The sequence below is a fragment of the Serinus canaria genome, chromosome 2 (genome assembly GCF_022539315.1).
Source record: "Serinus canaria isolate serCan28SL12 chromosome 2, serCan2020, whole genome shotgun sequence".
Lineage (NCBI taxonomy): Eukaryota > Metazoa > Chordata > Aves > Passeriformes > Fringillidae > Serinus > Serinus canaria.
The window spans coordinates 18,730,326-18,756,992 of NC_066315.1; the positions used below are offsets into that span (position 1 = coordinate 18,730,326).

Consider the following 26,667-nt stretch of genomic DNA (forward strand, 5'->3'; position numbering starts at 1 on the left):
ATTAGATAATCTAGCAGATTATTATATTAGGCAAGCAATGTAAATTATCATTGTGCAAATGCATGCTGTAATAAAAATAACAACAACAACAATAATAAACCCCCCAAAAAAACCCCAAAAAATTAAACACAAACCCCACCATATACTGTCTCACTGCAGACCTTTCTGAGCTTTCATATTGGATATTCTCTTTTCAACTACTCTACAGAATCAAAAAGGTCTTAATTTCTTCACCGAACTCTACTCTGACTCTTAAACTGAGCTAAACACAAAGCTGTGCTTGCTCACAGTAGTATTGTTGAGACTCTGGAATGGTATTTAGAAGAAAAAGCTCATATGCAATTCCAGATACTTTTCTTAAAGCACCAATCTTCTCCAGTTTCTGGCAACGGATCTGTTGTCTCCCCACTCCATTTACTAAATTGGTAGTTACAATTTCTAGGAAAAATGAAAAGTGCACACACACACAACAGTTACAGTAACACCACACATTTCAGTCTGGTGTTTCCACTCCTACTAAATACAGCATCTGTGCTGCTCCCTAACTTTATTCACAGTCTTTAGAATTATTCTGTACAGAAAAAGCATGAGACCAATAAAAGTGTAGGGTAAAAAAAAGTATAAACAGCCAACTTGAGCTGCTTTTAAAACCTGTTCCAAGAGACCATTTTAAAATTATCATTAACAGACAGACTGAGAAAAAAATACTATAAAAACCACAACCTTTTTTGTTCACTTGTCTACTTGAAATATCTTCAGGGAAAGAGTGTTTATAAGGGCTTTTCTAAGAATTGCAAACTGCCTTAAGCCAGAATCATCTTACTAAAGACAAATAAATGTTAATATGGTGTTAATGGTGAATATTTATCTTTAAATGTTCTCTCAAAAAATTAACTCAAATAGAAACACCATTTATCTAATAAAGTCATTAAAACAATAAAAAAGTGACACTGAAATTTTGAAAAAAAAATAAACCTTCTTCAGTTGGCTACACATAATCAGATGGCAAAAGCTTTTACCGCATATGTAATTAAGTCTGTACTCTAGTTACACTTACATATAATGGAAAATTATTATGTAAATATACAAAAAATACCAGAGACATTAGGGGGAAAAAAACCACTTACTAAGTGAACTGAATTTTAGGTAGGTAAAGAATTTTTAGTATAAGGAACCAGCTTCAGGAGTAACTTTAACTGAATAGTGTTCCACAAAAAAAAAAAAAAAAAAATTAAAAAAAAAAAAAATTAAAAAAAAAAAACCACTACAATATATTCCAATTTACAAACAGGAAGTACACATCCAAGACAGCTATGGCCAGTAACAGGCTTTTAACTTTCATGAGATCAAACCCAGGATCTATATAATGAAACAAATGAAGCACCACAGCACTAAAACACTTTTTGAATATAGGTGAATAAGTGCCCAAGGAATTGAGGACAAGGGACATTTTCCATTGGTTTCCATCTGGCACCTCCAGATCCTACATAATCTGGCCTTGTTGGAAAATCACAATAATATAATAAATCACAATAATGTCCAACAAAAATTTAACCAGAGGGTGGTTGCAGCACCCTTATGTTACCAGCCTCAAATGTCTACACCAAAAAAAAAACCTAACTCCAGCACCAGCATCCACTTGGATTCAAGACACCCTGTACACAAGTTCTTAAATATCCTTTTGTCCAAATTTTAACAGGTGAAGAAATACAGAATTGTCAGAGAGCAACACCCAGCTGACCTGGAAGTGTCAAGGAGAGTTCCCTTTAGGAAGAGTAAGGAAGATACTTTTCCATAACAAACGTGCTTAAGAACTGGTTGTCTGAAGGTGCTGTGCAATCTCCACCTTCTCAGAACTCAAGGTCTGTAGACTCCTCCACAAAACTTTTATAGTTAAGGGAGGTCAAGAAGATTCCATTTTGCCATATAAGAACAAGACAGTGGGAGGAAAACAGAAAAAAAGCAAACAAGAACCATTTTCCCAAGCATCAAGGGACTAGCCACTATAGCTACAAAGCATAAGCACAGAAGTAAGGACACCTATAGCCAACGTGTGATAGATGTCCTTGGTCCTGCTGATGAGAGAACGAGCTACTAACCTATAAACAGTTTTACTTGTCATGTTTTGTTCAACTGAGAGTGCTCCTGACTATAAAACACAGTGCAAAACCACCTTCCTGATCCTCTCCTGACATTTCCTTCTCTTTTAGACAACTACTCAGGCTGAGCACAGGGCTTAGAGTTCCAGCAGAATAAAGGACCTATTGCCACGTTCAAAGTTGAATGCTTTTGTCTACTGTTTTCTACTGGATGATACCTGCTTTCTTTGTCTGCAGGGACAAAGAAACATTCTAAAGACACCCATCCAAACTGTACAAAGAAGCCTGTATGAGAAGTAAGCATTTAAAAGGATGTGTGGTATTTAAGACTACCTTAAAATACGTATTTTCCATTTACTACATCTAAGCCATAAAGTTTGCACTATAAACTTCCTATTCAAATCACTTACTACATTATTCTAGGGCAATTAAAATTTCATCAGCAACTATACACCTTTTCCCTCCTTCTCATCCAGGAATAAAAAAACCATCACTAAATCCAGTCCTTTTAAGCTTTATCAATGTTTAAGTGTGAAAAATACCACTGTAAACCCATGTTTTAGATTATAAAATAAAAACTACAACAGCACTGTTATACACATTCAAAAACATTCAAAACCTTCTCCCTAGTTTCTGGTGCAACTGAAATTATTTTATCAGCTCTCTTCTTCACCCAACATTGTACAGAAATAGCAGCAAGATATTCCTATTTTTTCTTAACTGTTTACCAAATTTGGCCAGGAACCCATGAGATTTTTGAGATCGCTTTTGTTCCAAATGTGTTCATTAAACCCATCTCCATAAACCATATAATTTACTCTTTCAATTAACGATAAGCTTCCATTCACTTTAGTTGTGTACGGTTTGAATCCAGACAAATGGCCACAGATGTATTACTTGCTTTTTTAATTTTACTTATGAAACTTGCAGTAATTGCTAACAAACTCTTACTACCCCCACTGAACTCCTTATATCCAATTTACTTTTGGTTTCATCTCACTTTCAGGACAACTTAAACTGGAAGAGAGGGCAGGACACATGTTTTTGCAAATAGAGATATTGGCAGCTTGCAACATGTTAAAATTGTCCCTTATACTCAGATTTTTTTATTTTATTTATTTTTCAATCTTTAAGACAGCGGCCTTTTGACATATGTCTTCCCAATAATAGTATTTTTACCAGATGATATTACTTGCCTTGCTTACCTTAAAATGAACTTAATTTCTTGTTTTTAAACTACAAAGCCTAAGAAATGTATCGTAAGGATTCAAATTAGCCATCGAATTTCCCTATTTCTGTGCACTCCAACTAGAACTGTTTTCTCTGAAACTGCTGAAGAAAACCCCTCAGGCTACGATAGGCTGACAGATTCACTGCCTCTTTTGCTTCCAAAAAACCCAATACTCTACAACAATCAGTGTCTCCACCCAGAAACTGCAAAATATCGTTTTTAATTTTTACTTATTGGTGATAGGCAAAGTTAAAAATACTTACTTCAACTGTACTTTCAAGATCAGTAATTTTGGAAAATGCTGCTTACCTTTTACAAAAAAATCCAGTGTGCTTTCTAAGAAAATATGACACAAATATAACTAAGACATTTTCCTTTGGGAAGATCTTAGAAAACAAATTCTACCAACTTTCAAACAACGTGAAAAACCACATATAAAGCAACTCTGAGATCTGCTTTGATAACAATAATGAAACCAATTTTTTCCAATATTAAAAATTTGAAATTCATGCTGAAAAGTCGTCAAAGTTTAAATACACCATATGAGACTTGCAGCATTTCATTTAAATGCTTTTTTACTTTGATTTGTCTTAGAAAGACACTCTACTGAGTTTCACCACTTTTTACGTTTCATTCTAGTTCACAAAATGTTCCATTACCACCATAGAATCTATCCTAATGTTACCAATCTTCGCTGAGATTTTTATTTCTGATGCCTTACTGATTTTTAACTCAGTGCAAACCTAGCAGTACATACTTAGCAGGCAGAATTTTAATGTATAATGTTCACTAACATTCAGAGTAACAAAGCTCAGACTTCAGACCCCTAGCTGAAAAGAAATAGTTGATCTGTTATCCTAATGTGACAGAGAAAAGTAATTCCTAGCATTCTACCATCAGCAAACACAAGACTGTTGCCGACAAAGAGCTCTGTAATTAGAAGTAAACTCTACCAAAGTAAATTAACAAAGAAAACCCAGGAAGATAAATAATACACAGTATGTTACCCACCTAACTAAATTTCTGCCTTTACAACTATTGCTTAATTGCCCAAAATTTGATTCACAGGCACCTTCCCCATAAATAAATGCATAGTACTTTTAAAATGCCTTCCAGTCCAAGTTTTCAAGCCTTGTTTTCATCGTCTTTGACCTCATAATAAAATAACAGCAACAAACATATAATCCATCCTACCATCCACAAGGGAAGCCCATGTCTTGCTCATGAACTAAGAGGCACAGAGTAGGGACTCCACTACAACCCACAGTGAGTGCTGAAGCTGTGCAGCAGAGCACTAATGCACTGAAGAGACCAGAATCGTGAAGCCACACTGAACTCCAGCCACAGGACTGGTAGCACAAGAGTTCTGGGATATTATACCAATCCCCTAACCATGCAGCAATGTCAGGGCAAAATTTGTTTATGCATTCTAAGTTCCTAAAGAGTCCATTACATTTCATTAAAGAAGTCTTACTTTGTAACTACAGCTCACTCCCAAAGCAAGAGAATGTATGTATTATTCTAGCATGGAAAAAATCTTTATTGAAATATTAGTTTCTTATGGGGGTTGCTTTAAATTGCCAATTAGGACAATTAGGATACACCTCAATCCATTTCAGTTGTAGACTGTCACTGAAAAGCAGAGTCTCACCTTACTGTTCACTTTCAACTGTACATCCTTGTCCTCTCCTTGCAGTATGAGTTTGCTGTGTAGCAGGTCAAATAATTTTTTTCTTTCATCTCATTACAAAATTTGCGGGAAACTTAAGAGTTTACCTTTGAGCAAGATCAGTCAATGGTTTGAAGCAATCCACACTGAGGTCACATGATGACCATATACAAAACCATCAATGCAGAAACACCCAGTCAGGGGAAAACCACAGTCCCCTCCTTTCAGCAAAGGTCAACAGCTGTCCTAGATTACATGAAATTGCACCCTCCATTTCCACAACTATCAGATCTGCTGACTGACCCAAAGGCTGAGCTCTATCCGACTCTGCTGGATTCACCTTCCAAACATGTACTTAAGACCATTACTGTTACTCTTTGCCAAAGGGAAAGATTAAGCACTATTTTAAACCTTTAGTCAAGTGTCTCCTCATTAAGACATTCCATATATTTTTAACCCTGCTCTTCCTTTCCTGTTAAAACAAGCAAACTTGCAGATAAGAAATCTGTCTGAAGTTACTGTCGTCTCCTTACTCTATTAAATAAAGATTTAGAGTTTGTTGTACTTAATACAGCATTATTCATATTATATTGTTTGATCCACTCTTTGAAGAGGGGTAAAAAGAAGGTGCCACACTAACCACTACAGCTCTCACTGTTGTGGCTGGTAGCCAACCTTGTCATTGGTACAGAATGGACAATTTGTTAAAAGGGCAAAATAAATACTATTTGTCTACGAAGAAAAAGGCTTCATCCTACAAAGTCCTACTACTGAATTTCACAAAATACTCCATTTAGAAAAATCTGGACCTCAAGTAAAGAATTGATTCGTTTCAAATCGTCACTCTGCAGCACAACAAATAGTTTGTTTTCAAAACACCTACAGATGAAATTCCATTGGTCCACTGAGTAAGCTAATAGCTTTAATAATTTTATGTGGCATGCTATGGAATTACTGAGTTTCTTCACCTCTCTCAATAAATCTTTTCATTCAACAAAAGGAAGAAATGTGTAAATAAGCACCTAAAACTCTATTTTAAAAATTTCTACATATACACTGTGATTATCAGTAATATAAATCATAAATACACAATACTTTATATGGTAATACAACAATTTCTATTAATGCAGTATTTTAAATTTTTTTTTTTCCTCTTTCCCAGTAAAAAAAAAAAAAAATCACACACTGCTGTAAATCTGCTCAAAAAGGCCAGAACATTTGTAGGTATGCATTTTGCAAGTGCTTACATCTCAGTGTGTACATATAACATTATACCATCCACATTCTTAGACATTAACACCGAGAAAACTCATCAGAACAGTAAACCAGACAGTGAGATTCTAATAATAACAACAGCAACGGGAAAGCCTAGTATATAACGTTTTTATAGACTTGGGAGATCCTGCCGCTAAGCCAGGGGGTGGGAAGAGGGTCTGGACCATGACATAAAACCACCACATTGTTAGCTGGCCTTTCCCCAAGCAGCTGCATGAAAGAAGTCTTAGTGAAAAGTCATACAAAGAATGTTGTTACACAGCATTCCTGATCATCATCCACTGGAATCAGATTTCAAAGTAACAACTTGTATAGCAAAATCAAACCTTTTAAGCTCACAGAAAATTGTGGAAAAAGATTACTGCAAGAAAACTATTTAAATGCGAGATGCACTATATTAGATACAAGTGAACAATTTGCTTACAAAACAGAATGCATGCTCAGTACTATGAGAAGATAGACGAACTGGGATTCAAAAAGCTATAATCAGTCCAAATGGTCATGATTTTATTTCCTCCTCGCTGAGTGTCAAAAATCCAAAGGAAATTACTGCAACAGTTTAGGAAATATTACTGAACTGAAAGGCCAAAAACTGTCAAATGCCAACAGTTCTCAAGTATCTTCAAACAAATGCTCATTTGTTACATCTCTGTTTTTCAAAAAATGTGTTTATATTTTATCCAACTACTAATCCATTTACCAATCCACCAAGCTAAAGGAAAATTAATCTTTCAATAGCCTTCTTACATGTAAGACAGCAAATCAATATGCAACTCATATACGTATCAAGTTTTCTCATTTAAAAGAACTTTTATATTCAGTCACATTTAAAACCACAACATGAACATGAATACCAAATTTATCAAGGAATTCTGTCAACAAATATATTCAGAGAGAAAAGTTTCTCTTTCAAGTTAATCTTCCTTTTCTACTTTTAGTATCAATAAGAAAAGAATAAATAAAAAATTTTACAAAACAGGTAATAGCCTAACGGAGTTTATATAATTCCAGTCTCTGAACACAGGAAAAGTACTCATGTGTATGTAAAAACAAAGTCCACATGCAGGAAGGATTATTTTTTGGTCACAAAATTTAACAATAGCACTAAGACAGTCATAGGTATTAGGCAAACATAGTATTAAAACTTATTCAAAGCTAATTCCTAAAATTTCTTACAATTATCCTGCTCATAGTTGTGCAATGTCCTATTACTCTTAAAAATTAATTAATCAAATGAATAGCTAAATACAGTCAACTCTTAACAATCCTTAAGACAGATAAACCCATTGACAGATAAGCCACACCACAGATACTAGTCCAGACTCCACTCAGCTAAATCCAAGAGTATTGTTTCTAGGATCTGTGGAAATGCAGGAGCAGAATGGCCTTTTCAAACAGGGCAGAGACTGAACAAGCACGTGCAAACGGACCTTAGCTGCTCCTGCTCACGGTCACTTGAAGTCTCTGACAATGGAAAGCACAGGAGGGACACTGAAGCAGACTAGGACATATTCCACACAAATCCAGACTCTATCTCTTTGGGGTCACTTCAGGTTCTGATTACAGCACCAGCAGCCACCATTACCAAGCCAAGAACAGGCAGTCACCGGTGTACTTGCCATTGTACCCAAAAAGTTTATGGGAACAGGTATTGGAAAGGTAAGCACAGAATAACTGACCCTTGCCACCCCAGTTTGCAAATACCAAGTATCAAATTTGCATAAAATAAAACCATGAGGTGACAGGTTCAAAAGAAACTCATGGACACATCGTACTGGTCAACTGCAAAATGCCTTGCCACGCATGGATGCTAAACTTTATACAGAAGAGAACACTTCAATAGTGTGATGGACTCATCTTCCATCAAACAAAAATACCATGTCTGGAGCAAGAAGTCCCGAAGTATAAATGCTTGTAGGCTAGGAAACTATTCTGAGAAGGCACAGAAGACCCTTCTCAATAATCTAGTTCATAATGTCAAAGAGAGCAGGACAAATGTTGTTTGACCTCCATGATATGATATGTTCCTCTCCTATTACTATCTCAAGCTGTTACTTTTAAGTTCTCTGTAAAATCCATGACAGTACTGCTCCAATAATGCTGTATTTCAGAAATCACTGAAAATTGTAATTCTGTATTTGCCATAGATAACACTAGAGGACCCACATTAACCTGATAAGCACGACTAAGGCAGAGTCAAACTCCAAACAGAAATATAAAACCTAAAAAGTGAATCTAAAAAAATGGTGATCTCTAAAAGGTCAGATAAGCAGTAACAGGTCAGTAAAAGGAGGGGGAGCAGGAGGAAGAATGCACACAAAGGAACCTCGCACGTTGTGGGGGAGTGGGAGGGAGGGACAAAAAACTCACAAAATACCAACACAACCACACCATATGCTACCGCAATATACAGTCAATTAATTATACTTATAGTCAATCAATACTTATAAACAACACGAGTTTGATTCCTAGACTACTGCCATACACGTAGTGCCCCAGAGTTCTTAAAGGCAAGACAACACCGTTACAGAAGAGCCCTAAGATTAGGCTGCCTTCAGTTATAGTTGTTCAACTGACTTAAGACAGATCATATACAGGTTGCTGCTAAAAGAACACCCCTGGCCATTCCTTCTATCAGCATTAGCATGTGCAGCTATGTCACAGAAGTTTTCACGCAGCTGAAAAGGAATGCAGGGCAGAAAACAAGAAAAAGTTTTAAACACAAGTACCATCACAAAGGAGGAGGAAACAATGGACCCTCACTGCAGTAATAGCATCTTACTGCAGGTTATGAAAATCACAGAACACTATAGTAAAAGCCCAGTAGCCCATTAATCTTCCAGACATAAAAGAAAATATGGTACCTTCAATGCCCAAAACACAGTCCTTCACCTTCTTATAGAGCAAATATCCAGAAGACTGTTAAAAAAAAAAACCTACAGGAGCAGTAGGCCATGTATGGGCCAAGCTATCTGCATACTCAAAACAAAAAGCACACTGTTTTTTTCCGGCTACAAAATGAAGTTATTTGTTGCCAGAAGGCAGAAAGAAGGAAAACTATCACTGACTTAAAATCAGCAATTTTATCTCTTGCTCTGAAAAGCTAAGACCATTTAATTATCTCTATACTTTGAGATAGACTGCATAATTACAAGTTTATAAAGCTAGATCCTTACTAGGTTTTACCAGAAATGTTTGTTTCCAAGTTTCTTCTCAAATACCTGCATCTTTTTATGATTCGCTTAGCAACAAAAGGTGTAACAGCTTTTTAAAAAAGAATTAACCTACTGAAAATGCCATTTCAACTGGCAAGACCATTATCTGACCTTCAACAGTATTTCTTTAAGTCTAAAAATCTTCTGGTACAATCTCTTGTTAGGCAACTCTATGAAAGAAAAATTCCAGGTAAGAATGCAGATTGCTTAAATGCAACACCAGTCAAAGTATTTTCCAAGGTGCACATCCTTCCATAAAGCTATTATTTAAAAAACATTTAGTCCACAAAGTAGAATTTGCTGTTTTCAACACCATGGACAAGATCTGTTACAGAGGCTGGGTGTTTTCAGAAGAAAATATAAATTCCTATGCCTCTCAGCTATGAAATATTCAGTATGAAGTTGTCACAGATGAAAACAGTTGAGTAATAAAATTATAGTACGATGTTATATCTTTGCTATTGAAACTAAAAGCATTTCAATGTTATATAGTAATTCACTTTCAGACAAGAACTTATAATTATAATTAATAGAGCCATAAGAGAAACAACTAATAGGATGCTCACATCTTTGATGCACACTATCAAAGTAAGTTCTCAAGACTTCATGCTAAGAAAGTTCCAAGACCATCACAGCATAATAGCAAAGCATTCCCAAATACTACTTTAAGTATAAAACCAGGACACATTTCAGCTACTTCATACTTCACAAATTTTCCTGTGTATTTCACGTTTGAGGCTTTCTTATTACTATTTCCTCAAAATAAAGAGTCCAGCTGCCATTTCTAAAGAAATTAATTAAACATTGCATGTATCGACAGGAGAGGAATAATAAAGAGGAATAAAACTTAAGTACTGGGCATTAAGTTCAGTGATGTGTTTGAATCAGTTGACACTGCAATGGTAAACCTAGAGCATAGATATATACATATGAATAGAGCAGTCAAAGGTACACAAGGGAAAGGAGAGATCAGCACAAACATGAGCAGGCCCTGTGTTCCTGTAACTCAACTGCAACAGAAATAGCAAAGCTGCATCAACACTAAGCGAAGATACAAATTAGCTGGAATATCAAGTACACAGCATAGAATCTGCAGAATACAATTGACATAGACTGTCCAAGGGAATTCCAGAATACAGATCATACCTTCTCCTCTCACAATGAAAAGGCTCTGTATCAAAATGACCAGGCTATTCACAGATAGATGATGGATGGGAATTTAGAATATCTATTAGAGAGAGAAGGCAGCATTCCAAAAGTGATTCAAAAGTTAATTGAAATTTTACACTCATATCACCCAGCTATTAGCAGAAATATAATCAAGCCAGGATATTCAGTGGAGACTTTCTCCAGCAGCTCTACTCAGCAGGAGCAGAACTGATGATAACCTGAACAGTGAAATTAGAAAGATGCAAGGGAGAGGTAATCACTACTGCAACTTTCCAGCTCTAACTTCTTTGTTACAGAACCTATTACTAAATCAGGCATGAAAGAGTCAACCTTTGAAAATGCACTGGTGCATTCAGTCTGGGCTATAGACATAAAAATTCCACTTTCCTCCATGAATGGTACACTTTCAACAGCTTTCTATAAACGCTCAAGCTCCAACTAAATACACATAAAATTCATCCATTTAACCCATTAAATCTTATGTTAAATGCAGTTTTTCTATTGTAACTTTTTTCCTAAAAATGAAACCAAGAATAATGATAGATGAAAGTAAATTGAACCTGAAGTGGACAAATAAGGGTTACTCTTAAACAGTTATCTCTTCCTAAGGCAGTCAGTGTTTTCTTTTACGTTTAGGATCCCTATAATTTTTTCCCACAGATTTATTTCCCTCATACAAAATAAGAGAGTTCACAAAAAGCAAGAATAAAACTTACCCCCATTATCTGTTCTCTTTAAAGCACCATCCTTATGAGGGCATAATTCACATCTCTAGGAAAAAAAGCAAAAGTAAAATAAAAAAATGGAATGATCACAGAAGCATTGAAAAAGAAACCACACACATTAAAACTTAGCTGATATTAAGGAAGTAACCATTCTTTAAAAGTGAATGGGTGTGTTTTCCCTTAACCTTTACTTGAATATTAATGTAATTTTGTGAAAAATAAAGCTTTCACCTCCAGATCTTCAAACTATGACACACATTAAAGCTACTTGCAGTTCTACCTCAAATTTTCTTCCTGGATTTCACAGCATGGAATTCTGGAGACAAGCCTCCAAAAACTACAGCACAGGGTGGACTTAAATACCAAGAAGCTTGGACATAGTCCAAAAGTCCTTACTGTACTTCCTTGTCTTAGCCTCTGTATTGGCCAAGATGGTCAATCACAAAGAAGTGCTGTGGATATGATCAGCACAGGTGCACATAGCTATGGCTGGCTACACAGTCTCTGCTGGCTGCCACTTATCCTCAGAGACAAAAACCAAATGCACTTTCTGTCTCAGAAAAAGGAGGTCAGAAGTTGACAACTGTAGCAAAACCACATGTTTAGAAATAAGCAGCTTGATCACAAAATGACAGAATAAGCTGAGTTGCAAGGGACCCACAAGGTTCAGCAAGGCCCAACTCTTAACCCTGCACATCACCACCCCAAGAGCCATCCCCATGTGCCCAAGAGTATTGACCAAACACTTCTGGAACTCTGTCAGCACTCCTGGAGCTGTGACCACTTCCCTGGGGAGCCCATTAAGTGTGCAACCACACTCAGGGTGAAGAACACTTACCTAATATCCAATCTAAACCTCCCCTGACACAACCTCAGGCCATTCCCCCAGGTCCTGTCACTGGTCACCACAGAGATCAGTGCCTGACCCTCCTCTTCCCCTCATGAGGAAGCTGTAGACTCCAATTATGTTCTCCCTCAGTCTCCTCCAAGGTGAACAACCTAAAACACCTCTGCTGCTCCTCGCACGGCTTCCCCTCAATGCCCTTCACCAACCCCATGGACCTCCTTTGGACACTCTAACAGTTTAATGACTTTTTTATATTGTGGCACCCAGAACTGTCCCCAGCATTCAAGGTGAGGCTGCCCCAGAGCAGAGCAGAGCAGGACAATCCCTCCCCACAGCCCTGCTGGTGATGCTGCACCAGATGCCCCCCAGGAGAGGGTTGGCCCTCCTGGCTGCCAGAACACGGCTGGCTCATCTTCAACTTGTCATTGACCAGGACTCCCAGGTGCCTTTCCACAGAGCTGGCTCTCCAGTCTTTCATTCCCTAGTCTGTCTGTACATCCAGGGTTGCTCCATCCCACATGCTGAGTCTGGCATTTGCCCTTAACTTCATACCATTGGTGATTGCCCAGTCCTCTAATTTGTTAAGTTCTCTCTGCAGGGTCTCCCTGCCTTCAAAGGATTCAACAGCTCCTGCCAGTTCTGTATCACCTGGAAACTTGGTTAGTGTCCTTTCCAGTCCTGGGTCATCTATGACGTAATATTCTTCCAACATACACCAGGATCACAACAGAACAGTTTTTCTGCTATCACTGCCTCCTGTCAAGTTCCTAATATCATGCTTACCTCTAAGTGTCCTAGAGCATGCAAACCAATTCCAAACCAAAGATGTCAGAAATTACTAGATTTGACACATATTCCACTTCAAGTGCTCCACATTACAAGCACAGGAACACCACTATAGGGGATCCTATACCTAGAAATCACCATATTACAACCTTTATATATTTCCAATTTAGGGACAACTCAGAGCATAGAAACCTAATAATCTTAAGCAAATCAAGATCATTAGATGCAAACTTACCACTATACCCTTCAAACAGAATGGGACACCTATTCTTGCTGTTCCCTGAACAGAGCTATTCTCCATTACCAGCTAACAGACAAGACAGCAGATAAAGGAGCCTATGATGCTAGCAGTGTCTCAGAAACAGATTGTGCAAACTCATTTGAGGAACTAGAAACTCCATTCCTGAAATTCATATGGCTAAAGTATATCTTGACTGTCTTAATCTGTAAGAAATTTGTAATACTATCTTTCTTAACCTGTAAAAAAATATATTAGAGCAAAGAGGCTTTCATAGAGGATAAAATAGAAAAAACCTTTTTTTCCCCTCAGTGCACTGGTACAGAGAGCTCCACACAGAAAGAAGAATCTTTAGGATTGTAGCCTTTTGTCTTTTGCTTCACTCATCTCTCTCACACTCACAAAAATGAACAGCAATTTACTGAAAGTCAGCATTAAGTCTATGGTGAAAATTAGATACAAAAGTGGCTGAAAACATCTTAATCATTCTGCAAGTTGCCCAAGTTGCCTGCAAACTTGGATCATTACTTCCTTTTTTTTTTTTTTAATCAAGACACTGAAATGAACTGATCAGTTCATTTAAAACAAAATCCTATACATTCAGTATATTTGTGAGCTGTATCTTAACACTTCAGCTCTCCAAATATTAAATACTAAAGTGCTGAGAGACACACAGTAGCAATAGTTTCATTTCAGTGAATTTCTCATACACTGAACCAGATTCCTAAAGGACGAAGCCTGGTATGTATTGATGGTGACAGTGCAATAAAGTTGGCTCCTACCCCAAAGCTGCAAGCTGGCAGCTTAAAGCCAATGAGACAAGATGACGTAACTGAGAGAAGAGAAGCTGTTAACAGCTTCTACCTTGCCCCACCTCTGCAAGCTATGGAAGTCTGACATACATTTTCACTAGTAGCAAAACCAGTTTAGGAGGTTCTCTTCTTCCCTTCACCTCCCCCTCCTTAATTTCTCCTTCCACCACTCCCTCAGCTAGTGACACAACTATCTGCTGGGCTGCCCCTTAGAAGAGATCAGTGAAATAGAATGAAAAAAACTTTTTAACATTTTTAATTCAGGTCATATCAGCAATGCAATTTAATTCCACAAATGGTTGCATCAGCAAAACTGAAGGCAGGGAGCCACAGCACTGCAGCACCAGTAATTAAAGACTTAGCAAGCTTCTTGTGCAAACTTTACCACAAAATAAATCAAAATGATCACAGGACACTAAGATGCAATGACTTGAGCTAGTCCTTTATGCACAAGAGTTAAGCATGCTCCATTCAGTCTCATCAGCTTCACCTTATTTATCTGTCCTTGTCTGCAAGGACTTAGGTCCCTCCATCCTCTGCAGTCCTGGCTCCAGTCACTCAGAGAAGATGCAAGACAGAAAGCTGAAGTGGAGGTGGAAGTTTTGATAGTGGAAGAAAACTTGAGTGCAGAACTGCGCTCATCTCTCATGGTGCTGAGAACTGGTAACTGCAGAGATATTTGCACTTCGATGACACAGAGCACTTCTGGGGCCATGAAATTTGGTTACAATGTGCAATAAATGAGCACCCTAGTAAACCAACAGAGCAGATAGCTACCCCAAGCCCTTCTACTCCCTTTCTCTGCATTAGGAACCTAACTCCTTCCCAGCCTCCACACTCTCAGATTCTGTCACCCATTTCTGCTCTGCCAAGTTTCAATACACACCATGTAGTAAAAACAGGAGCTTTGCCAGCTGGGAAACAGTGAATCTCATGCCTTGAGACAAGTATCTAGCAGAGATTTTTTTTTTCTTCAAACTAACACTTTATTACTAGTTCTAAAATGGATGGAATAATATTTTGATCCTTTTATCATGAACATTGATGATGCAACACAGTATACGGAATAATCTGATGATCCATACAGACGGTCTCTAATATTTGAGCACACAGGCCATGACAGGGCTCTTTTCTCCAGTGGTGTGTTTTAAGTCTTATCTCTGGCAAATATTTCTGACACAGATTTATTGTCTGAGCTTTCAGAAACACTGTGGGGAACTTCTAAACCAGCTGTGCAGGGCAGAGGGGGTAGGTAGCAGGGGCAGATACAACACCTACAAGACACCACAGCACAAATAGGGCAAGCTGCTATGACTGATCAACAATTAAGATAAACATCAGCAGGTTAAGCAGCACAAATGTGAACACTACTACAGAGGCTGATTGTGACCCTAGAGAATGTCCTTATAACCGTGTCCTTTGGTGGGCTAAAGAGCACTAGTTCAACACAGGGAGGTGCAGCAGCACATGTGGTGCTGTAGGTACAGGCAGCTGAATTAGATCTGAAGAGAGTGAAGAGACAACTACTGGCTGAAGGAACAAAATGAAGTTGTAGAAAATGACATCATCCTTTTCCTTCCTGTCCTTAGAGAGTCTAAGGACATCTCATTTTTGCAGCTCTTCAGTGGAAGAGACCAAGTTCATGGAGACTAAGTTCGGTCCATGCAGAATTGGGGTGAACTCTCAGCAGGAATGGCTTTAGACTATGAGGTCTCCTGTAGAGGACTAAAGTGAAACCAATCTCAGAGCTGTGAAGCTGGAAGAGTCTGACAGCGTGACTGTCACAGCTCACTTCTGAGCTACATGAACAGCAACTTAATTAAGTAAACAAAGACTGATCCTATACCTTTAGCATTCAGGCAAACAGAGATTGCCTGGGTCTGATGAAAAACCCATTGCCTCCTGAGGAGTCCAGTCTTTAAAACATCACCCAGCAGAGAACTAAAATCAGAAGCATGCAAGATCCATGCAGAAAAAGAAAGAAATTTTTTATCCCCTCAACATTATTTTTTCTTGGTTATTTTTCCTTTTTAAATAGAGAATTGAATTTTTTTTTTAATTAACACAGAGGTGTCCACTAAAGATACCCATCAGAAAAAAGTTGCAAGAATGGAAGACCAAAGTAAAACAAGGAGCTAAATAATTCCAGCTTCAGACACTGAATCAGTTACAGTCCAACTTGGCTCCACTGCATTGTGATATCAAGTGTTCTTCGTCTATTCTAGATAAATATGTCTTTCCATTATAACCAGGACTAAAAGCTACCTTAACCAGCATTAGGTAACATTATACAAACATAATTTTTCAAGTCTTTTTGGTAAACCTAGCTCTACCAATTTTTCAACTGGAAAGGCAGAGAAACTGATTCAATCCAAGAGACTACCTTACTCATGTTGAAACTAAGGGAAAGAGAAAAAGGCAACGGTAAACAGGGAAGATAAAAGAAAGACAGGGACAAGACTATACATGCAGGAGAGAAGAAAAATAGTATTAGGAATATAACACTGTTCTTCCCTCAGGGTTCTGAAAATTTGGAGCACATTCATAAAGCATCATCTGCAGACACCCATTATATGCTGTCTCTTGTTATAAGAAAACAAAGGTCAAAGAATTTTTGCGCACATAATTTACTGAATTGTGGCCCAAGCTAGGCCATCGGAACCATTCACCTGAATAATGACTGTCAACCAAGTAAAATCCTGCAGGACTGAATTCCCAGCATTGCAATGAGGCAATAAACGTTTCTTTCAATGTGACCTGTTAACCTAAATAACACAAGATCTACAGCAGATTAAACAGACCACAGTTCCTTAAAGCTAGCCAAGACACCAAGCTGCAGTTCCAGCTGACTTTACTACAGGCTCACTTTAAGGTAGCATAATTGCACTGTGCTATCAGAAGATCACTGACCATCCCCTGCTGTGTCTTTTCTACTGCCTTCCTTGCTCTGGGAAAAGCATTCAATTGACTATATGGAAATCCTAGCCAGCGACCTAAAAATGATTTTTTTTTTCAGTCAGATCACTTCTTTGAGCCACCTTTCCATTAGGCTACACAACCAATGTCAGATAAGAAATGTAACAGGAAAACTGACAGGTGGTCAGGAAAGGATATAAAGGGTATAAATACCTTATCTGGGAGGTGGCATTATCTACACTGGCTACAAAGCAGAGTGGAAGTCCAACTGAAGGCCTTATTTTAAAAAGGATGGAAGGAAGGAAAGTATACACTTGAAACAGACTAATTTTAAGTTGGTAGTAGTGCAGCCAGATTTCTTGCTCATTTTTGTTTTGATATTTCCCTGACATTCATGCATTTCAAGATTGTCAACAGGCATCAGCCACATATGCAAAATGTTGCATTTGGAAGCTTAAATTCCCTGTCAAGGTGCATATACCCAGCACGACACACTTCCAGAACCATTTTTATTCTCCCAAGTACATTTTGATCACAGAATTACTGTTTCATACTGCTTGACAACAGGAGAAAAAAATCCCAAACCCCAACAGTATTTAACTGAAAGAAACAGCTCCATGAGATCACAATGAATGATCCATGAAGGTACAAATGACAAAAACAGTGAGTTACATACAATCAACATAACAGTTCTTGAAACTCGACAGTCAATCTCTTTCAATTTTTTTCATCAACAGGAATTAAAAGTTATCAGATCAAACACTTTATTCTGCTGCTCCTGTTAATCCTTAACAAACAGAAGAATGGTTAAATCCACTTGTTGCAATTTTAGTTCGTATTTTAGTGAAAACATGAGCTGGAAGACAGAAGCAGAGAACAGAATGGAGTCCCCAAAATCCAGGAGGAAAAGAGTCAGTGACCTGCCATGCCACTGAGACAGCCACAAGTCTATGGGGCTGGATGGGATACATCCAAGGGTACTGAGGGAGCTGGCAGAAGAGCTTGACAAGTCACTTTCAAACATTTACCAGCAGCCCTGGCTAACCAAGGAGGTCTCAGTTGACTGGAGATTAGCAACTGAGACACCTATGTACAAGGAAGGCTGAAAGGAAGATCCAGGGAATTGCAGGACTATCATCCTGACCTCAATGCTGGGGACATCATGAAGCAGATCCTCTTGAGTGCCATCACAGGGAACATGCTGAACAACCAGGGGATCAGGCCCAGCCAGCACAGGTTTGTGAAAGGCAGGTCCTGCTTGCCTGACCTAATCTCCTTTTCTGTGACAAGATGACCCACTTAGTGGATGGGTGAAAGGCTGGGGATGTGCCTACCTGGACTTCAGGAAAGCCTTTGCCACCATTTCCCACAGCACCTCCTGCAGGACCTGGCTGCTCACAGCTTGCCCGGGGGCTCTGTTGGATGCGTAGGAAACTGTTGGCACTGCCGGGCCCGGAGGCTGCTGCTGAATGGAACTGCACCCAGCAGTGCTCCCCAGGGCTCAGTGCTGGCACCAGCCCTGTTTAATATCTCTATCAATGATCCACACCAGGGGATCCAGGGCACCCTCAGGCAGCCTGCAGAAACACCCAGCTGGCTGGGAGTGCTGAGCTGCTGGAGGGCAGGAAGGCTTTGCAGGGGGATCTGGACAGGCTGCATTGATGGGCAGAGCCCAGAGCTCTGAGCTCCAACAAGGCCGAGTGCCTGGGCCTGCTCCTGCCCTTGGCTCACAACAACCCCTGCAGCTGCAGGCTGGGGCAGAGTGGCTGGAAAGATGCCTGGAGGGAAAGGTGCTGGGGGTGCTGCTCAACAGCAGCTGAACATGAGCCAGAGAGTGCCCAGGTAGCCAAGAAGGCCAATGGCATCCTGGCCTGGATCAGCACCAGTATGGCCAGCAGGACCAAGGCAGTGACCATAACCCTGTACTCGGCACTGGTGAGGCCACACCTTGAGTTCTGTGTCCAGTTTTGGGTCCCTCAATTCAGGAAGGGCATTGAGGTGCTGGTGTGGGAGAGTTAGGGATTGCGGCCGGAAGATCTCGGGCTGTTACGCGTAGACAGGAAGACCCCTCCTCACCTTCAGTCTGACCTTGGCTACCTGGCCGCACCCAGGACAAGGGCAGAGGAAGTGACACAAACTACCCAAGCCATAAATACCCCTGAAACCTTTGAATAAATGCCATTTGCTATCCACCACATTGGTGTCTGCAGCATATGGACCGAGTGACTCTGTATTTGGGTCACCATGCCGTACCCGAGAACCAGGTCGCCTTGCAGGGAGCTGCAACAGCTGGAGTGTGTCCAGAGAAGGGCAATGGAGCTGGGGATGGGTCTGGAGCACAAGTCTGATGAGGAGCAGCTGAGTGAGATGGGGTTGTTTAGTCTGGAGGAGGCTCAGGGAATAGGTTACCTACAACTCCACATCTCTGTGCTCTCTGAAAAAGGGTGTAGCAAGGTGAATGCCAATCTCTTCTCTGAGCTAACAAGTGACAGGACAAGAGGAAATGACCTCAAGTTGCACCAGAGGAGGTTTAGATTGGAAATTAGGAAAAATTTCTTCACTGAAAAGGTGATCAGGCTGATTGGAACAGGCTGCCCAGGGAAGTGGCAAAATCACCACCCCTGAAGTGTTCAAAAGGCATGTGGATGTGGCACTTAGAGACACAGTTTAGTGGTGAATACAGTGGTGCTGAGTTAACAGCTGGATGTGATGACCACAGAACTTTTTTCCAGCCTTAACCATTAGATGACTCTATGAATCCTTCAAATTCTTAGAACTTTTTTTAAATTAACCTAAGAGGAAAGAGTCAATTGTAAAGCCTTTTATTACTTTACTTCTGAATTTGCTTTCAAATACATCTATTTTACACCACACCTGCTACTAGGTATTTCTGTGCATAACAAAATGCACTAACTCAACACACTTTCCCAAAGCACATGGACAGGTTTACAAAGGTAAGCAAAGCAGCTGATCAGAAGGTTAGTTTCTAATCAATGGCTTTCCAACTGGCAGCCCATGACGCTCTTAGCAGCCCTGATTCCCCCTTATCAGTAGCTGCAGAAACTTGTAGCACAACTGTGTCCAGATACTCATATCCCAAGTTTTGTGGTACAGCTACACCTGCCTTCACCAGTATTCTGTAACATTTTGTCTCACTCTTGGGTGTTACCAGAAAAAAAGACAACTGTAGAAGTCACCCATAATATTCTTTATTATATGTGAGATGATCTTTCCCGATCCTACAGACTTCAAATATGCTAGGTAGCCTTAAATACTACTACTTTAAATAATACCTTAATAATAATAGTAACACCCTAATGATATCGTAATATGGACTTAAAAACTGGTTTAGAAGTGTAAAGATTTTGATATGGGTAGTTATTTTAGTTAAAGCAAACAATTTAATGCTGGCAGACACATACCTATTGCTGTCAAAAACATAAATATTCTGGGAAAAAAAGAATTTAGAAAACCACTCCGAACACAAAGTTTATTAAAAATCTAGAGTTTCAGTTACACCAATGCTGTACATACTTCATTCAACCTATACATAACTATTTGAAGTTCATTCAATTCTTTCAACGAAAAATTATCTTCTAAGTTCAAAATGTTCTTGTTATTTATTTTACTTCTCCCCTAAAGGATCTGAAATTAGTCTTTCATTTCCTCCAGGGGAAAGAATCCCATATTTTCTAATTTCCTTTTATACCTTCCATGTTCCTCTTAACCCTAGTGTGTTTTCTTCAATAGGAAAAAAAATTTAAGTAAAAATATAACACATGTACACTGGAATGAAAACACTGAAGATAAGAAAAATTCTCTTTTCCCCCTAATAAACCTGGAAAAATTTGGGGTAATTTGTGGTAGATTCAGAAAAATATGGTACTGAACAACCAATGTAAACACAGCTCTGTCTGTAACAAGACATCATATTCTAAAGACACTTCAGTGAAAGTGTGTTAATTGAAATCATGAACCACAGACAACTAGATTATAGTTACTAGAAAACCTAACTCAAATTCAGCTAAGCAGAGGCTGTCTAAGGAAAAACAAGTATCTTAGAGCCTACGAAGGACCAGCTTTCTGCAAGACTAGATAACAAGAAGAAAAACCCACAGACAATTTGCAGAGTAGTGCAAACCAGTACATTGCTGCCAAGACATTTCATCTGCAAATTCAGATCTTCCCATAAATTCTATCAATAGATGCGAATTTACAGGCATTCAGCACAAGAAGAGACCCAGCAACAAGATATGCCCCAGACTGACCATATCTACATCTGCTGGCAACAGCTTACCCCCACCCTTAGACACGACATCTAATGTTTCTATTCCCTGCTTCAAGCCATCTTCAATGAAGCAAGATCACTACTGCCAACATACAATGACTAACCAGGGAAGATCAACATCTCAGCCCTTGAAGTCTCCAGGAAGTCCAGTAAAACTCACAAGGATTTCCAGCAGCTGCTGAAAATTACTGAACCTCTCACACCAAACTTCAGCTATCTATTAATACCAAATGTCTTTACTCTGATATTTTACTGATAGTTTCTTTTGTGCTTTTTCTTTAAAACCAATTAAGTACTGTGAAAATTCCCATTAGAGCTTCTTTCTATTTTAACATCCATGCTTTGAAATACTTGCCAGAGTCAGAAGCTCATTTTTCCCCTGCTCAATACAGCAAAAAGGATGAGCTGCTTTAGGAACGTGTGGCCAAGCCAAAGAAGAGACTTCCATCTACAAAACCAAATCCACACTTCTTTATCAGTTTCTAAACTACAGGGGGATAGCAACATACTTTATCAATATTCTCAGCCTATGGTATCTTCAGACCTTATAAACCTTACATAAACCTTATAAACTCACAAAATACCCACCTTCATTATTTTGATCTAAATGACTCTATAAGTGATAGCTTACAACCATGCTGAAATTTGAAGCAGAAGTCAGCAAGGAGCTAACTACACAATTTTTCAAATATCCAAAAAGAGACAAATTAAAGTTGCAATGTTTCACTGTGATTCACACCAGACTCCAGTGTTCATAAACCAAAATGAAGAACCAACAGGAATTGAAGTGTCTTCTGCCACATCCAAGAATCCCCAACTGGCTGACATCACTAATAGAGCAAACGAATGCATGCTGTCAGCACTTCTCTTCCAAAGTGCTATGTTCTGCAACTTGACAACTTAAGAAATTAAGTCATCTTCATCTTCAAATAACCATTTCTCGATGCTGACAAATTTGCCAAAACTCTGCCCCATCTCTATTCAGTCATCTGTCCCAGGAGAAAGAATGAACTTTTTCTTAAAGCAGACAGTTGACAGGTAAAAGAAAAACAGACTGACTACCTGAAGCATTTTGGGGTTTATACCCAGATAAATTAAAGAGACTTGACCTCGTTCTTTTTATCAAGGCATCATTTAAAAATATATGCAGATTCAGTTAGCTCTGTCAAAAACACCTACTACTGATAATAAATTTGTAGAATATGACAAGAAGATTAGAAGCACTCAACATGCAAATCAACAGTCTTAAAGACCAGCCACTCAGTAAGTACTACAGGTCATACTTAGTCATACTTTCACTCAGTGTATGGAAGTGAGATAATGTATAGTACAATGTAAAACAGTGATGACACACAAGGTGTAGCATGACCTGGCTACTCCAACTTTGGAAGTCCAAAACCATAATCTCCTACCATATACTCAAGACTAGTTAGGCCTGCTAGATGTTGCAAAAATCCAAATTATAAACATACATAAAGTTTTAGATTCACACATTGATCTTCAAGATAAAGCGTCAGAAGGCTATGAGAAATGCCTGTCACATGTGGCTGCATGTCCAACTAAACATCCAAATTTTTTTATCAGCCTGAAAGTATGCAACTGACCCAATTCAATCTACATGAAGAAAATACAACATGCAATGGTTCATTTCAATGTTCTTCTGCAACATTACAGGCTTTATCCTAAAAATTCCTGGCTATAAAATGTTAGCAACAACTCTAAGCCAGGCTTCTCACAAGCTGAGGAACTCCTTGCTTCCTTTAGAGACTTCTACCAGTGAATACAATTAAACAAACAGTCATAAAACATTTCCACATAAGGATTATGCAATTCCTGGAAGGGAAAATGTTTTGTTCTAGTCTCACTTTGGTTAGTAATTCTGCCAAAGAACCTTTAGATTGTTTACTGAAGTACCTGTTATATTGACATCTATGCTAAAAAATTTTCTATCAAGTAGTACTTAAGTGATGTAACACTGTTTTAAAGCCTGAATACTCCATGTAACCATGATTTGCATAATGTAATTATAAACTACTGCACAAATTACATGTACAAACTGTAGCTAATCAAAAGAAAAAGTAGCAGACCTTTTCTCTGCTGTGGGGAAGTGCTTCAGATAAGTTTATGAACTCATCTGTGTATTTACAAACCAAGTTACAAGTACGCATACAAGCAGGGAAAAACACAGCACACACAAAAAAAAAAGACGGAAAAAAAAAAGCCTGAAGGAAGCACAATCAGAAGTGGCATCAATACTCCCACTCTGATACACTGGAGAAGTACACAGAAAGTACACGTGACGTCTGCAGCACCTTCTACACTTCTTGTACTCCTAACCTTGGAGACTAGACACTGCAATGCTAAACAATTCTGTCATCTTTAGAGTCGCAGTACAACAAGGTTTTAGGTCTGTATTCACTGCATACACCAACAAAATGTGAACAGGAAAAAATATTTGCTCGGACTCATAAAATGCAAAGCAAATAACTTTCACCCAATATGTAATGGACAAGAAACACACATCACTCAATCAATAGTATTTTAAAATAAAAATTTTCACCTTCACCACAATCAGAAAGAACAACACAGTTTCCACAATCATTCTGCTTTTCTCTCTTATTCTGTTCAGTCCAAGTTTTGCCTGCTATCTCCCCAGTTACTCTCCTTATGCTTACTTCCTTAATCCCCATCTGGGGCACCAAGACACACCATGGTGAATTGAACTTGGCTGGATACTAGGTGCTCACCAACACTTTCTGTCACTCCCCTCCTCAGCAGGACAGGGGACAGAAATTTAAAAAAAGGCTCCTAGGTCAACATAAAGACAGAGAGAGATCACAGGTAAAGCAAATTCAAGTTGGGGAAAAATTAACTTATTACCAAGCAAGTCAGAGTAGGATAACGAGAAAAAAAATCTGAATCTTAAAATACATTCTCCCCACCCTTCCCTTCTTCCCAGGCTCAACTTCACTCCCCATTTCCACTACCTCCTCTCACCTAACAGTACAGGGGAATGGGGGCTGTGGTAGAAGTTCATCACATGCTGTTTTTTCTTCCTTCTCAGGGGTAGACATCCTCACTCTTCCCCAGCTCCAGCATGGGGTCCCTCCCACAGGAGACAGTCCTCTACCAACTTCTCCAACCTAAGCCTTTCTCACATGCTCCATTTCTTCATAAGCTGCTCCAGCATGTCACCTCTTCTGTTCCAGTACGGAACCCCAACAGGTCCCAAGTCCTGCCAGCAAACCTGACCCAGTGTGGGCCTCTCTCTACATAAGTCCTGCCAGGAGCCTGCTCTAGCATGGGCTTCCCATGGGGTCACAACCTTCTTCAGGCACATCTACCTGCTCCAGCATGGGGTCCTCCACAAGCTGCAGGTGGGTTTCTGCTCCCTGGTTGGCTTCCATGGACTGCAGAGGAACAACCTGCCTTCCCAGAGTCTTCACCACCAGCTGCAAGGGAATCACTGCACCAGCACCTGGAGCACCTCCTCCCCCTCCTTCTTCACTGACCTTGGTGTCTGCAGAGTTGTCTCTCTCACACATTCTTACTCCTCTCTCCAGCTGCAGTTTCTATTCAGCAGGGTTTTTAATCTGTTCATAAACATGTTATCTCAGGGGCACTGCCACAGTTGCTGACTGGCTCAGCCTTGGCCAGCAGCAAGTCTGTCTTGGAGCTGGGCAGGCACTGGCTCCATCAGACACCAGATGTTTCTGGGAGCTTCTCAGAGAAACCCCTCCTGTAGCCCCCTTATTAACAAAACCTTGTCACACAAACCCAATATAATATGTTCTCCCTAAGTATCCTTAGGCAGGCTTTTTATTCAAGATATCCAGCTACAAACTAATATTCAATGCCTTCTAGACTGCACAGTCATTCATAAAAGCCAGACAAATAACAAAAGCACATAGATCATTTTTTCTGTAGTGCACTCAAAACTAAAGCAATTCTTCTAGTAACAATTGTTACAATATTCTTAAAGTAGCTGTAGTAATATTCTTACATAAAGTATCCTTTAAGGAAAAATATGGATACACGTTAAAGAAACATTTACTTCAACATTTCTTTAAGAATTATTTCAAGGGCTATCTTCAAAGAAACTACACAGTATATTAGTCCTTATTGGATGGACAGTATTCAAATTGGGAAAAAAAGCCAGTTTTCTTCTTCTAAAATAAGGTTAATAAAGTTTCATTCACCTGTATTGTGACCATATTTATCAACATTCATTCTAGTTGAGAGATACAGGTGTTAATAAATACAGATCCCACTCCCCTGCAGGCAGCCTGTTGAGCCAAAGGTATCAGAGCTCTGATCACAAACATGTCTGAATACTGAAAGGCTGTATTCCTAGTTCCTCCTTCTTTGCCTTTTTCTGTTTAGGCCAAAGGCAAGTAATACTGCACCTATGCTTATTTTTACACCACATAAATGCTGGGGGTGAGGAGTAAAAATATGGATACATCAAACAATTCTTATGAGCAGCTCTAAAAATAAATCTTGTAGATGAATGTGATGAAACATTTTTTTAAATATAATTTGGAGAGACCTCCAACTCTTGTTACATTAATAATTTTTTAAAAAAATTAAAGTGTTCAGACTCTGGATCATCTGAGCAGCAGATGCAGGTGCAGCTCAGGTCTCATAGGATAACCAGCAGGACCCTATCACTGTGAGCACACAGGGTATCCGAACTGGGTAAACAGTATAGCAGCACTTCTACTGCTCTGAACCCTTAAGTACCAGCCACTGTATGGTCTAAACTAACTCTGCAATGACAGAGAAAGTCTTTTTCTGACTCCACACCAAGTTCCAAGAAACACATGTGCAAGCACAGAGACTCCAGTTATGCCAGACTGAGCTGAGATCCAGATGGATGCTATCTCAAGTCTTATGTGACTAGCTCCGCAGGGAGTCAGAGCCCCCTCAGCACATTTCCCAGGACTAAAATCCAGGTGGTTTATTAGACAAGCTGTAGTGTCACACAAATGTGCTGACTCAGTTCTGGACCACAACCGCATTTAACTTCATAATCCGCCCCACCAAAAAAAAAAAACAAAAAACACAGAAATGCCAAGTGAAAAAAACACCACTGTTATGACATTAGAGTGATTTGTACCAAGTCCAAACTGATTCTTCCAGGTGCAAAGACAGGCTTAAAATATTCATATTACCATGAAACAGATCAACAGCATAGTGATTCACCTGCAATGCAAGCAATCCAACTTCACACTTAGCATCTGAGCTACACTTGGAGGTAGTAAAACTTCCTGGAATTCTCAACACAAGTTCAGTACAGAGATCTCCTGGTCTCTCTGAATCAAGCTGGATTCAGAAGAACAGGACCTACACATAGCTAAAAAGCCTGACCAAGCTACCTGCACAAATGGTGAACT

General features: G+C 39.1%; 1 protein-coding gene across 5 annotated transcripts in view; it reads right to left on the reverse strand.

Annotated features, from left to right (window-relative positions):
• The window catches only part of MLLT10 (MLLT10 histone lysine methyltransferase DOT1L cofactor), a 123,707-nt gene that overhangs the window by 89,346 nt on the left and 7,694 nt on the right, over positions 1-26,667 (reverse strand). For 4 of the 5 annotated variants that reach the window (XM_050971618.1, XM_030241749.2, XM_030241727.2 and 1 more), the window contains exon 4: positions 11,376-11,430. The exons of the other annotated variant lie outside the window; for it this stretch is intronic. In XM_050971618.1, coding sequence (XP_050827575.1) covers positions 11,376-11,430 — 55 coding nt within the window. The remainder of the gene's footprint in view (positions 1-11,375; positions 11,431-26,667) is intronic. 5 annotated transcript variants of the gene reach the window in all.